The sequence below is a fragment of the Vipera berus genome (assembly GCF_964194415.1).
Source record: "Vipera berus genome assembly, chromosome: 1".
Lineage (NCBI taxonomy): Eukaryota > Metazoa > Chordata > Lepidosauria > Squamata > Viperidae > Vipera > Vipera berus.
In genome coordinates, this window is record NC_138202.1 from 173,755,956 (window position 1) to 173,772,331 (window position 16,376).

General features: G+C 36.4%; 1 protein-coding gene across 3 annotated transcripts in view; it reads right to left on the reverse strand.

Moving 5' to 3' along the window:
• ANKRD44 (ankyrin repeat domain 44) overlaps positions 1–16,376 on the reverse strand; it is a 143,866-nt gene that overhangs the window by 56,723 nt on the left and 70,767 nt on the right. For all 3 annotated transcript variants that reach the window (XM_081314531.1, XM_081314532.1, XM_081314530.1), the window contains exons 4-9: positions 14,077–14,147; positions 8,521–8,721; positions 8,167–8,254; positions 4,260–4,402; positions 2,416–2,628; positions 1,024–1,102 (exon numbers count right to left, since the gene is read on the reverse strand). In XM_081314531.1, the coding sequence (XP_081170657.1) occupies positions 1,024–1,102; positions 2,416–2,628; positions 4,260–4,402; positions 8,167–8,254; positions 8,521–8,721; positions 14,077–14,147 (795 nt within the window). The remainder of the gene's footprint in view (positions 1–1,023; positions 1,103–2,415; positions 2,629–4,259; positions 4,403–8,166; positions 8,255–8,520; positions 8,722–14,076; positions 14,148–16,376) is intronic.

Here is a 16,376-nt window from a genome sequence, read left to right on the forward strand (position 1 = left end):
AAGCTAAAGAGAATGAGAAAGAGAGAGAAATTATTATCCATTCAGGGTGTTTGATGTAGGTTTTCTGGGTCAATCATAGTGATAAACTATATAGTGGACTAAATTCCCACTGTGATTTTGTGGCTGTATTTCCTTTTAAACTGATATCTATGTATCTACAACATATGTCAAATATATATTTACTGTTTCTATTTTCCCATAGTACAAATATTTCTTACCTGATTAAGGTACTTTCATTGAATACCAAACCTAAAAGTGCTGCAAAATTCTTTTTTACATTTAACCAAACAGGACATCTAAATTTTTATTTAAAAACCATTTCCTTGGTAAAAGGCAGTAGATATTATTAGGACTTAGGGCTAAAAGTGTTTCTAGCTTGTACTATCTTTCAGATAATTCATCATACTAACAGCTTGTACAGCATTCAAGTAGAAACAAAGAATTTCTTAACGAGAACATTGTGACCTGGGATGAACCTTATTAATGATATGAAGGCAAATGGAAAGAGCTCAGGACAGTACTATTTTTGGTAGCCAACCTGCATATGGCAGTATTTCTACTTTCACTAAAAATATTTTTATACTATTCTCCTGAGTTTATAATCTAAGATTTCTATATTCACCACATTCATTTTGGCTACTTTGACAGATATGAGTCAACATATAAGTTTAATCATGATTTCTTCTGAATATAACAGAGCAATCAAGAAATAATAGTTTTGTACCAGATTTGTGGATATTCCAATTGTGCCCTGCTTACCGTATATCTTCTTTGGACATATTCTGCAACTGTCTGCAAACTTAATGAACATTAAAAGGACAACAACAAACTAGAAATGCTGTTGCATCCAGAACTGATGCAGAAATGTAAGCTCTCAATTCCATTATTTTTCACTCTTGCTTCTTTTGGACTGTATATCCAAAAGAAAGAAAATATACAGTCCTTCATTTTCTAAAAGATTAAAACTTGACAAAATGAGTAAAGATGCTTTAAAGTGATACAATATTAAAAATACTAGCTTACCATTCTGAATGAGAGTTTGTGACCGTGTAAACCTCCCGTGGACAGCTGTCATATGCAGTGGGCTTTTCCCATCTTTACTCTGTCAAACAAAAAAAAAACAAATATAGCACAGATCACACCTATTGGTAGTGAAGTGCCTATTTCCTTTAAGGGGCTCTTGATGCCCCACATTTAGATGTAAAACGGCAACAATGGACACTTCCTAAATACACAGAAAGATGGCTTTCTGTATATCAATTAAAATCATATTCAAAGCACCTCAACATTCATGGCTCGGTGAGCTTCTAAAACTTTATAACAGTGTAAGGTTTTTTTTACACAGTGTTTGCCTCTTGATCAGGCCCTTGGGAATTTTTTTTTAGAAATAACTGGATTCATGGTCTGAAAAAATTTAAAATATAGAAAATAGATGGGTAAGAAGAAATTAACATACACTTCTAAGAAGGGACAGCATAGCAGTAGCCTAGTGCAGGGGACCCCCAACCCCCAGTCCATGGACCAGTACCAGGCCGGAGCATGCCAGCAACTGGGTCACACAAACAAGCAAAGCCCCATCCGTGGGATGCAGGCAGCGCACAAAACCACACCCCCTCCAGTCCGCAGAAAAACCTCTCTCCATGTAACTGGTCCCTGGTGACCAAAAGGATGGGGACCTTTGGGCTAGCTAGTGAATCACATTCCCCCCACAAATATCATTTAAATTTAAATTTAAATCAACTTTAAATTATCTAGTGATATTAAAACAAAAAGATTCAGGGATGGTTGCCAAACTTCTAAGTAACATTGCAAAAAAACATGGGGAAGAAGAAACATATGCCTCCATTTTCAGACTACAGCATTGTAGTTAGAAATAATCCTGCTAACGGATGGAGCAAGAAAGGAACATTTTGTTTCTGATCCCATTTGTGATATACAGAATACCTATAATGGGCAAGATGTGTCTACATGTTTAATAAAGGCAGTATCTTAAGAGAAACTGAATAGCCCTTGATTTCAATTCTTTCCCTCTGAACCATGTGAAGGACACTGCCTCATTTTTCTTTGTTCTCCATGTAAATTCATATCTATTATTTACCTATTTATTATATTTATACGCTGCCCATCTTGCTATCCAGAGAGACTTTAATGTAACAGTTATCCATTCCAAGGGATTTCTGCACAAAAAGAATACGTCTGAATTGGAAAGTTAAAAATGTTTTTCTCTTTCAATTCTCATACTGTTCAGAAAAGAAATGTACTCTGTATTTAACAGATATACCTCAAAGCTCAGCATTTAAATGTGAAGGTGTAACACATAACCTTCAGTTACCTGATCTCCATTCCATTTATCCGCTGTTTAAAGATGTAAGAAATGGAAATCAAAAGGAAGAGATGTGAAACCTATAATTTTACCTGAATGTTTACATCTGCCCCATTATTCACAAGCAGTTCCAGACAAAGGGCCCCATGAGTAGAAGCAGCAGCAAAATGGAGGGGAGTGAATCCACTGTTATTAGGCTGATTGACATTAGCTCCATAGTCTATCAGCTCATTAGCCACAGAATCCTGCCCATTATAACAAGCAATATGAAGGGCAGTATTTCCATAGATGTTCATTTCATCAATCTGCAAGAGCAAAAGATCACGTGAAATCACTCACATTAAGGCATTACTTTTGTCTACCCCATGCCTCATTTCAATTTTTTATTAGTTTACCAGAATATAAATTACAAAGGAAGATTAAAATAATGGGAAACTGGGGAGGAAAACGCGAAGAGGAGAGAGTGTGCGGTACAAGAAGAAGAAGAAGAAAAAAAAGTGTTGACCTCCGACTCTTTTTAGCACAGTAGAAGAGAACTTTGCATGTTGACTTAGCTAGAGAATTGCAGGACATGGTTTGTTATTAATTAACAAAATATAATCTAACTATTATAACTATAAAATATTAACAATGCCATATGAGTTTGTGTAAAAGAAAAAGAGTTTCCAGTAAGCATAAAGTGGTCCTTAATATTTCAAACAAAAGGTAATGCATTTCTTCCAGAAAAATTGTATCACACAACAAAAGGTCTAAATATCACATGACTACATAAAACATTATATGAAAAAAAACTCAACAATTTCCCTCCTATGGCTACAAAATTAATTATTCAATTTTATGCATAAAGCCAAAAAAAGTTATATCCTTCACAAGGGTGTGTGCTCCTGAACGTGTTCTCATAATATTGATAATATTAATAATATTAATAATTATAATATCAAACTCTGAAGAAAGGAGAACAACAAACAACAAACAAAATAGTGGAAATGTGGCCATTCATTTAAAGCAGGCCTTGAAGAAGCTGAATGAGATTATTTTAATTTGGATTTAAGCAGGGGAGATAATAGAAACTTGTAGAACTATGGATGCACATCCAAAAAATATACTTTATAGTATGAAAAATATAAACTTTTGACTTTTTAAAGCACAATCCGGGAAAACTACATTGTTACTTAAAGAGAGACAGATACTGCACTGCATTTTCACCTTTGCACTGTGTTCCAATTCTATGAAATTTGTTCCAAAGAAAATGTGGCTGGTCTCCATGTAGTTTTTTTTATGTGATATGAAAGACAACGTTGGAAATTTTGCTTTAGCATTTACAGGATAATTCCACTGCCTGGCTTTTTTTGACTGCATTTTTAAAAAAAGAACAGGTTTGCATTTTTTTCAAGAAATTGCATCTTTCCCAGGTTTTAGCTTTGCACAAAAATCTTGCATATTGCTCTTAAATGCTTATCTTTGTTTGGATTTATTCCAACTTGGACATATATTAGTTGGTAGCAGAAAAAAGAAAGAAAGAAAGAAAGAAAGAAAGAAAGAAAGAAAGAAAGAAAGAAAGAAAGAAAGAAAGAAAGAAAGAAAGAAAGAAAATAGTATGGCTACCTATGTTACAACTATCAGTGTTAAAACAAATTATTTATGCAATAAATTAAGAAAATTTGTCCAATCTTATAGGAGCAATTACTATATCCTCATTTCAGTATAAATAGTGCATATGGTCTGTTGCACATCATATACTTCAGTGGCACCTCTGTATTTTTATTATTATATCATGTCTAAGGGAGAAAGGAAGTTGGAGAATTACACTTGTAGCTATACTCTCAACAGCTATATTAATATTTAATATTATGATCCAGAATGATTAAAATAATTTATAATCCAAAGAACATTATAACAATTCAGTCTTTACTAGCTTGTAGTATTAACTTCTTACCTCCACACCAAGATTGAGCAAGTGCTTCACAACACTGATCTGGCCACTGGAAGCAGCAGCATGAAGTGGAGTGTAACCCTTCTTATCTTTACATGTCACTTCAGCACCATGACTGATCAATAGTGAAACAACTTCCAAATGGCCTAAAAAGAAAAGGAAAATGTAGTATTTCTTGTCTATCTCTGCAGTGCAATTTAATACGGTCCTCATTGTTGGCATGCCACTCTAAGTTCATAACTGAATCACAAACAAAAAGATGCTCATTCGTTAGTCAATTTTTATCACATGAAGTACTAATACCACTTTACAATGCCTTGGTAAGGCCACACTTGGAATACTGCATCCAGTTTTGGTCACCACGATGTAAAAAAGATGTTGAGACTCTAGAAAGGGTACAGAGAAGAGCAACAAAGATGATTGGGGGACTGGAGGCTAAAACATATAAGGAACAATTGCTGGAATTGGGTATGTGTAGTTTAACGAAGAGAAGGGCGAGGGGGGACATGATAGCAGTGTTCCAATATCTCAGGGGCTGCCACAAAGAAGAGGGAGTCAAGCTATTCTCCAAAGCGCCCAAAGGCAGGACAAGAAGCAACGGATGGAAACTAGTCAAGCAGAGAATCAACCTAGAACTAAGGAGAAACTTCCTGACAGTTAGAACAATTAACCAGTGGAACAACCTGCCTCCAGAAGCTGTGAATGCTCCAACACTGGAAGTTTTTAAGAAGAGACTGGACAGCCATTTGTCTGAAATATTCGTGCCAGAGTAGGGTGTTGGATTAGATGACCTCCAAGGTCCCTTCCAACATCAACATCATCATCATCATCATCATCATCATCATCATCATCATCATGTTGTTGTTATTATTATTATTATTATTATTATTATTATTATTATTATTATTATTATTATTATTATTATTATAGTGTGTGTGTTTAAGACAACTGAAGGAAGTTGGGAGATCTAATTTTATAGGATGCATATAAAATATAAAAAATCCTGGATGAGTGTTGCTCCTGGACAAGACAATAAAACCAGTAAAACCTGTCTATCTGAAGATGGAAATTTAATTGTAATATACACAGAGAGAGATCTATAACCCTTCAAGTTGTCTTCAGCCCTTTGAAAAAAGAAAAGGGAAAGCAACAACAGACAATGCCAAGATTCCAGTTTTAGGAAATCAGAAGATGAAGAGATCTTCATGTAAATCATTCCCCTTTTTAAAAAAGAAATTATTTTAATCCTACTGTATTCTACTTTGGGCTTACTTGCATTTATAAGACAATTCAAAAGTTGCATTTTTTCAGTTAAATAAAGGAACATAAATAGCTGTTTTTAAGGAACTTTTTTTTTACACTTCCTCTAACATAATTACTCCAATTGTGAGTCTTTCACTTTCACAGGGAAGAATCTATGAAAAGGCTTTTTAAAATATGAATGCTGATTAGTCCACTTTCTGCTATTAACTAGCTGAATAGTTGTGCTATGAATTATTTTCATAATAATCAAGTTACCACCATATACCGGGCAGAAAAAGAAAAGATTACAAAAAAGGGTCATTAACACCGTATGTGATAATTCTTCTGTCGAATTTCACAATACAGCAGATAAATGTTAATTTCTTTTCCTTAACAGTTGCAGTTAACTCTATTGATGCGTATGATTAGTTAGTAATCCCATTTTCAAATATCCTATAAACAGCAGTATTTAAAGATGGGGCTAACTGAGAATTCAGGGTTTTTGGATTTCTGGGGAAAAAATGGGGTGTTGAAGAAAGCTCCACTAACAGTGGTGCCAAGAAGCACAGCAAAATAAAAGAGCCAGCAAGTAGAATGGCTCTTTGCAATTCCTCTTTGGACAAAGAAAGAATTTAGGATTGCCAACAAGTGCTCAATACATCTGTACCTTCGAAGGAGACTGCAAGACAGCAATATCCAATGGGTTTAGAGATTTGGGAGACTAGGGATGGGCTGGCCACCTTGCTTAAACCATGGTTGCCAACTTTAAAACTGGGTTCTCATACTTCCTTTGCTAATCACTTTTAAAAATTGCTTGTTAACTGCTCTTCAGCTATAAGGAATCATTGGATTGACAAGTCTGAAAACACCTGGTGAGTTTCCTTTAATCCTTAGGAAAATAGCAATAGCAATAGATTTAGACTTAGATACCGCTTCATAGTGCTTTACAGATCTCTCTAAGCAGTTTACAGAGTCGGCATATTGCCCCCAACAATCTGGGTCCTCATTTTCCCAATCTCAGGAGAATGGAAGGCTAAAAACCTTGAGCTGGTGAGACTCAAACTGCTGGCAGCTGGGAGTTAGCAGAAGTAGCCTGCAGGACTGCACTCTAACCACTGCACCACCTTGGCTAAATAAGTTTTAAATACAAGTTTAAGGACTTAATTTGTTTTAACAAACAGCAAAAGGCTGGTTAAAACTTTGATTTTGGAAAGTTACAAGTAGATTTCAAATAATATTTTGGAATTCTCTGTGGGAAAAAGCTTTTATTTTGAATTCTTTAAAAGAAATCACAGGCTTGGAAAGTTAGAACTATAGGGAATTAAATTAAAGCAGAAAAACACACTTACATTCGACTTACAAGTAGAGAAGGAAACAAATTATTTCAATATTACACACACTGGATGATAGTTTTGAACAATGGACCCACACTTATTTTTAAGAGTGTCTGCCTATATAGATTGTCTTGCATTTCTGCAAACTGTAGTTCCTGAACCAGCATCACTGGGCAATGACAACATCAAACTTATATCAGTAATTCCTGCAAAACTGCCCCAACCATTTCCAGACAGACTTGCCTACAAAACTTTGCAAAGAAAAAGTGTCAATTAAGAGCAAAAGTCTTCTTTGTGCAGCAGAATATGGTTGTTAAACCTAAAGGATGAGCTCTATATACTAATGACCTTGATCTTTTCCCATATGTTTTACACATTTTTGCCTTTCAGCTAACATGCAGAGAACTTTTGTAAGCCATCAAAGGGGAAGAAACATATGGTTTCCTGATCAAAAGAGATAGCTAATTGAAAGCAATATTTCTGAAGAATAGGTTCCTTAGCTATCTCGTAAGATGTTCTAGACATAATAAATTACACGCTCTCTCTGATATAAGTTATAGATATGATTCAGTTCAAAGATAGGATCCCATTTCTATTTGTGATTTCAACATACTGTAATTTTAAAAAGAAATCACAAAGTTAGGATCCTTGAGGGCTCTTCTCAAAAATTAAATTGCTGATAACATATGTCAACTTCAGCTTGACTCAGATATTATGTCCTGAGTCATTTTTGCTTTAATTCTTTTAATTCTTTTTTTTGCTTTATTTTGGATAAATTATATATCTGTATCATTTTATGACTAATGCATTTCGATTTTCCTTTCTGCTTAAAGACTATGATGTATCAGTCATCTGTTTTCACGTGCATCAGTTGGTAAAATGTAATGCTATTTGTCCTTACTGGTAAGAATGAGTCTACCTTTCCCTGAAGGAAGATGCTGAGGTCTCTACAGAAAGTTTCACTGATATCTGCAAAGGCTCTAATGCATATTTTGTTTATCACTGCATGAACTCTGAACCATACAAGAGCTGAAAAAGCACTTTAGTTTGAAATATTTTAAAAATATTCAAATGAACATTATTTTTAATTTAAAGACATTTAACTTTTTCTCCTTATAATATGATCTAAACCTTTAAAGGGATTTATTTAACCCCAAGATATCGAATATCAGCATTAGAAGAATATATCAAACAATAGAAGAAATTCAAAGCACTACATGAAATATGCTTATTAAATTAAGGAGATATTGAGTATTGTAATTAGACTATTACTACTTATTGCCAATCACGTTACAGACATTTTGCTAACAAGAAAAAAAGTAAAAGTCTCTTACCCTTATATGCTGCCCAATGTAAAGCTCTTCGGTCCTTTTTGTCAAAGGCATTAATATTTGCCCCTTTAGCCAAAAGTAAATTCACCATCTAAAACAAGCAAACAGCCCCCAAATGTACGTCAGTCAATAGTTATAGACCATGCAACGATTGACTTAATGTTGATTTCTACTTCACAAATGTATTTATTTTTATTTATTGGTTTATTGCTTATTTATTCATTTACCCAATCCATTGGATACAAATTAGTAGAACAATTCTGAGTCTGGTGTTTGGCTCACATCACATAAAGGGAAATGATTTTGCCAGACCAGACAGATTTCAAAGTAAAAGAACAATTTTATTAAGGCACTCACTTCAACGTGACCATTCAGAGCTGCATGGTGTAATGCTGTCCGACCTCCTCTGTCAGAGACATTGACACTACTCAGAAGTGGAATTATCACTTCAGCACACTTCACAGCTTTATTTGCAGCTGCAACATGTAAAGGTGTCTGCCAATTCTTGTCTCGGGCATTGACGTCAGCTGAATGCTTAATCAATACTTGTACGGCTTCCTAGAAGATCACACAATTAAATCATAAGGAAAGCATTTATTAGGTTTCTCTAGCTTGACTGAAGTGTTTAAATTCAACAGTGCTTAATACGGAAGAAAATGCTATTGTTGGCATCCTACAGTGAGATAAATTCATACTCTGGTATGATTTCCTGTAAATCATACTTCTCCAACTTGATACGTAGGGTTGCAAACTCAATCATTCCCAGCCTAACTATTCAAACCCTGTTTACTCAAAATTAAATCCAACCTAGTGGAGCCTACTTATCAGTAGGCTTAGATTTGGACAGTTAAGCTACTGAAAATACTTTCAAATGTATACTCTGCACCAGTCTGAAAACTTCTGTTATCCCACAGCATTGGCAGGAGTTGTAAGCTGAGCTGATGTTTACCTGGTTGGGCTGTAGAGTATATGAAATCACATTTAAAATGGTTTCTCTTTTGCTAGGCCAGGGGTAGGCAACCTTGGCTCTTTTATGACTCATGGACTTCAACTCTCAGAATTCCTGAGCCAGGTGGCTCAAGAATTCTGGGAGTTGAAGTCCATGAGTCATAAAAGAGCCAAGGTTGCCTACCCCTGTGCTAGGCTAACAGCTCTGGAGAGCTTGTCAATTTTCCAGTGGTAGGAATTCTTCTGTTTACCCTCCCTCCAAATTCCTTAGCTCAATCTAGCCTCTCCCTCCTCCCACATAGAATCAGCTGTCATTGCTTGGGACTGCCGCACTATTATTAACTTTTTAAAAAGTATCAAAAGACAAAGCCTTGGTGGCTTTGTAGCTCCCTCTACTTGGCCAGATAACTTTCCAATTATTTTGGAGAAATTACCAATCAAATACAGACACTGAGCACAGTGTTTGCTGCTTGATGATTGATCAGCTGAAGGAATACTTAATGTTTCTCTGCAGTGTGAGAAGTAGAAGCAGTGCGGAAAGTTATGGGTTACTTCAAATCCTTTTTAAGGGGTTGGGGTATGTGTGTGGAAATGGCAAAGTGAAAGTACATTTTTACTGGTTTAATCTAGATTATATAGTAGTTAGCCCTTTCACAGTGGCTGCCTTCTGAAGAATTCTGGCGTAGTGAATGAGTTCAGTCACTCCAGCTTTGATTCTGCTGCCATTGTGAATTATTAAACAAACCACAGCATAATTTCTTCTTAGTGTATTTTAATGTCATGTGCAGCTGGGGACTTCTGGCTTTTTCTCATTCTAACAAGCCAGATTTGAAAGCCAAGAACTCAATATGTAAACCTGCCTCCCACAGGTAGCTATCAAAGACATGGAAAGGAGCTGGGGAAAAAACTTGCATCTTACTAAACTATTAAGGAGAGAAAAAGGACGAGTAGAAAGTGTTTTTCAGCTTGAGAAAATCTGGGAAACCAGGGAAAAATCATCTGTAATCAATGACTTTATCCACATGGATATTATTTGGCTACACAGTTATGTAGTTTCCCCTCTGACTAAGACTACTACATAAAGACTTTTGACTTGCAAACATCTGCCCACAATGTATGGATGACAAGGGGATAGTGGAAAACCAGGGCAGCTTCCAGAACTGTACCAACAGTGTGGCTCCACTGTTCTTTTAATTGTCCCTTCAGACTCATTATATGCTTAAAGCAAAATGATGATCAATCTACACATACATATATATGTGAGCTACAGAAATATAACTGCATTAAAAAAAGTATGTGAATACTTTTAACTGTTCAACTATATATGACACTGATTATAAACCATCTAAACCAGGGGTGTCAAACTGCCGGCCCGCAGGCTGGATGCATCATAGCGACACTGCACCCACCCCATTGCCGATAATGGCAAAAAAGTTGCGATACATCACGACCCATCACATGATGTTGCAAGTTTGACACCCCTGATCTAAACACATTCAATAGAAATCAACAGGTTTGACAAGGTAAAACAACTCCAACATCTTCTATCTCAAGCTTGTAGCTTTATCACTTTTGTTTTGAGATTGTTGTTAAATTATGCCATTAAAATGAACCAAGGAAAGCCAATTTCTATCCACCTTCCTTTCTTTTCAAGAATTTGTAGTTTATAAGAAATCCCCCTTCAGTGGACTTTTACCAAAAGCCAGCAGCTGGGAAACTCCATTAGTGTAGTGGCTAAAGAATACTCAAGTTTAGAAAATCATCCCCTTAGGGTTGGCAAGGACCCATATAGTTGCAAAAGCAATTCCACCAATCTTTGGAGAAATGCCAAGCTGACAACTTTTTAAAAAGACTTTCTCAACGGCCAATTCATTGGCATGGATTGTGCAAACCCAACTTTGGAAAATGAAAACACTCAGCAAAATGGCAGCTTAAAATGGGACCACACTATAAATGAATACTCCTGGTTATTTCTCTCACTCATTAAGTCTTAAGTGAGTAAAAAGAAAGAAGGGATAGAATATTAAGTATAAAAAATATCATACTGAGCTATTTAAAAAATAACTCCAGATAGGATAAGGTAGAATTGACTTGCAGACAGTAAACATATAAGGAACTTGTCAAACAGGTTTTGCTGGATTGTGCATCATTTTCAATATTTTGATAAGGGATGACTGGGTGTGGGGAGGAGAATGTGCACAACCAAATAAATCTTCATGATATTAGTTTCTGGCACACTGCTGTCTCCTTCTAATATTGTCCTGTTCTTAGCAGGTATCCTAATCTCTTGGGAAAGTTCCATTAAAGATAAAGTTATACCATGTTTTATTAGCCCATCACATCACTTTTCCTGTTACAGGAAAGTGCAAATGTTTTCTGCAAGGATGTTAGAAGGCAGTAAGACACTATTCTGAGTCTTTAAAATGGAAATTGCTTTTAGCAAAAGTATTCTTTCTTCACAGGGAGTCTGACTTTAGAAGACCGCTAGCTAAAGTGAAGAACGCTATGAATGCTTAATTCTATTTCTAGTTAAAATCATTAGGGACTTAAATGTATCAATCAGCATGTTAAAAATAAGTTTCACTCTTGAGCCCAAGATTCACGAAGTGGTCAATTAACAAAGGCAGAGATATCATTTCTTCTGCTTCTGAAACAGGTAGAATGTGGACATTTTGTCACCTTCCCGCTATCCCCCTGGTTGCCCTGTTCGGTGGAATTAATGGCTCCTTGTATAATAGATTTCTCTTGTGTGAGACCACCTGTCTGAGGCCTTAAGCATAGGACTCAGCCTAGAAGCTTCACCCTAGAAGCAACAGCAGTGGAGGGGAGATGGCAGGCAGTTGTAATTGTCTCATCTGTGAAAGAAGGGAGAAAGAATGGGGAAAAAGAAGCCTACTGCACTGCTGTGGTATTTGAAAGAGGATGCTCACCAATGGGATTGCAATGGTTGTTTCAGAGGTTTAAAACCAACAGAAGAGATTTCAGTACTGCATGCTGGTTCTATTCCATTTTGAGACCAGCATAAGAGCAAACTAGACAAAAGCTAATTCCTAGAGACTCCAATATTTCCTCAACCAGTTTCTGTGTCCATCAGAGAGAGTTACAGAAACTGTTTTTCCTGGATTGTTCATTGAAGAGAATCCAAGCAATATTGCTGAAATTTCAGCGTTCTCTTTAAATCCAGAATCTGATAGCACTTTACTGGTTAATAAGTTTTATTTTTTTAAAAAAAATAAGCTGTTGTCAACTGCAGTTCACTCCCTCAGATGCCTTTTTGATCTGATAAAGTGAGTTGCCACGCATGAAAGCTGAGATCTTTTAATAAATGTGATGGTTGAAAAAGATGCTACCAAACTCCTTTGAATTTTAGCTACCGTTCACTAAAACAACTGCAAAGCATTCTCTATAGTCTCTCTTACTTTACCAAATATATGGTTTGGATCCATTTCCCTTTTTTTTTACAGCACAACTTGTGCTCTCCAAATACAAGTCAGGAGATAAATCATAAGCAAGGCTAGCTCGAGATACTATGGTTCATGTTTTCTTTCCTTGCACCAAAATAGAGATTAATAAATTGTGGATCATTTCTTCATTTCAGTTCAAGTAGTCCTGGCACTCTTATTTCAACACTAGTAACAAGACAGTATTGGTCAGCGACCTGACAACATCAAGCTAGTTTAGAAAGTACATAGTTCTGCTTTAAGAAATAAAGAATCGAGGGTGCTCTAAGAGACAGTATCTCTCTTTCTGCCACTGACTGCAGTGTAGGTAACCACATTGTCTAAAATAAGGTTAGGTTGAACTGATTAAGTTAACGTGGTTTGTAATCACACTGCCAAACATTTCTCTTAGACCTGCTACCTTTAAAGTGGTATTTATTTGCAGCTTATCCACTAGCCTTGCCCCTGTGATCAAACAAAGTAAATGGAAGGTAATGGAAGTTGCCTTCTCTTCAGTTGTTTTGGCAAAGTGAAGGCTGGGATCCAGTACAATTAATGGATTCATAATTATGCAAGAAATAAAATTTCAGCTTCTGTTTCTTGAGGATGTTTATGTTCTTCATACTTCTAGAAACTTTAAAACTTTCAGACAGATTTCAATTAATTTTCTTGCTAGCAACAATGGAACTTGCTGAGTGTTTATTACTGTTTAGGCTTGTCCAGAAATGGAATTCTGGATCAGCATGCGATATCAACTTTAAATTTTATTTCTCTTCCCAAGTAAGTGTTTATATTTCCTATATTTATGCTTTCTATTAGTGACCATGGAATTATATTTCATGGTACAAATTCATTAGGTAAACCAGATACAGTATGGCCATCTAAACCACAAAAGCTTTGCATACTAGCCTTTTAAGGTTAAACTCGGACTTTATTCATTTGTGTCATAGACAAAAATGATCACCAGATCAAAGAATACAATGTAAGCATTACCAGGGCCACAAAGAATTCTGGGAAACAACTACTATGTTTCCATTTAGTCACCAAATAGTTAATGTAAAGAAGCTTGTGTTGTAACTTAACTTATTTATAAACCCTTTGGAAGTCTCAAGCAGACAGGAAGGCAGAATGTTTATTGGGGCTTTACAGAGACAAACGAGCTGCATCTTCCTGTCCCACACGAATTGGTTGACAATATATGACACAACAGACATAATGGTGAATGTTACACCACATAACCTGCAATGCAGCATATACCCTCTTCCTCCTTTCCTTCCTCCCCGGCCCCCAAATGTATCTGCTTCGCAGCTTTGATTCCCTGATCCAGCTGACTACTAAATAAACACATTAAATACACAGAGTGGCCCATTATTCAAGACGCTTAACTTGGAATTACACAGACAATTATATTGAATCGTTCCTTTATGGATGTGTGTATAAGGGATGAAGTAACAGTAGTGCATCTTTTTTTTAAAGTTGAAACTTGTGAAACACATATTGCTGAAGCATTGGCTGTATTACTCACTTCACTCCTTGAAGCAACAGCTCGGTGGAGAGGAGTCAGCCACATGTTGTCCTTTGCATTGACACGGGCTCCTGCAAATCAAATGGACATCTCTTAAGTACCATCTCACCCAAAACTGATGTCTGGTAAACACAACGGCATGCAATATGGAATGCATTCCAGACCATACTGCCCCCTTTTTTTGGCGTTTGTTTCAAGATGGCTGATAACAAAGGCAAAGTAACCTTGCTGACTCCCAAAATAATCCTAGGAAGTTGGGCAGGAAAGAGAAGCAAAAAGGATTGACTTTCTGAAATTAATACCGCCTACAGAGAAAGAAAACCAGCAGTCGGAAAGACTAGTGAGGCCATGGATGGAAATATCCAAAGAATAACGACTTTGAAAATGATCAAAGGCATCCAAAATGCAATCAGAGCTATTCATTTATTTATTGCTGTTATTATTTTTATAAATAACTCAAGGTGGCAATCATACCTGTGAGATTTAAAAACCCAAATTTTGATACTCACAACTCAAAGACAAGTCTGGTTAACAAAAACAAAGATTTATTGAAAAGAAATTGAAAATAATAAAGAAAATAATAAAGAAAGAAAGCGTTTGCAAACGCGGCCTCTTAAACCCTTCCCAAGTTGGATTGGGTTCGAAGAGCGCGCTGAGCAAGTTTCAAGGTAGGCATTTTATGCTTTTTCACGATACATGCCATTCCTAAGAAGCTTAAGTCATTCTTTGAAGTTGTTTCCTATTTCTAAAGGGGTCCTTCTGACCATTTCCATCTATCCATTATGATCTTATCTAGATCTTATCTCGTTTACTTGTAATTGCCACCTTGGTTGTAATTTCCACCTCGGGTTGTAATTTCCACCTTGGTCCGATGTTCCTGTCTCTCGGAAGCTTTTTAACATTTCAAAAGAATTTGTTGATTACCATTTGTGAGTTCTCTGTCTGAGCAGGAAATAGATAGCCCCACATCTTAGTGTTACATTTGATACAATTCATTGGTGTTACATTTTATACAATTTATAAAAGAATAACCTTTATTTATTTTCATTTATACCTAATACTCTTTTTTCCTCTTATTTTCTCCCCAAAAACAACACTGTGAGGTAGGTTGGGCTGAGTGACTGGTCCAAAGTCACCCAGCTGGCTTTTATGCCTAAAACAGGATTAGAACTCATGGTCTCCCAGTTTCTAACCTGACACTTTTACCAAAAAATCATGAGAGGCATCTGCAGGTAAGCACCAATAGTTTGATTGGTCATCAGTAAGCCCAATATTCTAATATATAGTTTGGATAGAATACCTTTTAAAAAAAAGGGAATTCACATTTTACTGATAGCTTGACTGCAATCTCTGAAAAAATAAGGCGTATTTTCCTGGGGGCTGCTAAGCCACAAGGTTGGCAGAAATGAAACATATTTCTAAACACACCACAGAAGCACAATAGGTACCTATGTTAATCAGATCTGGTTTCCACATCCTTTGCCTTTGCAAATTTTCAAGGTGCTGTTTATCTTACGTAGAGAAGTTATCTGCACCTCTAATTTCATTGATGTATTTAAATGTATTTTAAAAGCAACTATTCAGAATGTCTGATTAAGAATGCAACCTTTCCCACTTTAAAGTCATGCGAATCTGATATTATAGCCTTGCTGGCTCAAAGAACATGGCTCTGTTACATGAAATTCCTCTAGACCACTATTAGGCAACCTATTTTAGATTACAACTTCCATAAGTCTCAACAAGCAACTATAAGGGTTCTGCCACTTGTACCTGCCCTTCAAAAACCTCTGAAGAGCACAAGGTTGTCTACTGCTCCCAAAGTGTTGGGCGACAGAAGAGCATGAATCCATAAACCAAGTTCTCCTTCCTGATCATCTGGCCAATGTTCTGTATTTGACAGCACAGTACTGAATTGGGAAGAAGGGACAACGCTAATCAGAGCTCTTGTAACCCTTGGGAAGCTCAGGGTAGAAGTGTCACTGTGCAGCTCCCCCTTTAACAAATCTAACACAGTCCTAACCAATATTAAGCATCCTGCAGATGTGCTTCAGACATTCATTTTAGCAGCTTCAAAAAGCCAAGCTTCTCTTTGAAGTTTGCTGTGCTGCTGAACACCGCCTTTGGCCCACAGCTACCAAGAATCAAGCAACCTAATCTGCTCTGAATTGTGTAGCTAATAATCATATCATAACATGGTTCTTTATTAAATTTAAAGCTGCGCTGACGGGATGGTTTCATCAGGGGCACAGCAAACACGGAGGGGAGATTTATACCGCTATGAGACTGTGGCCCTTGATGGT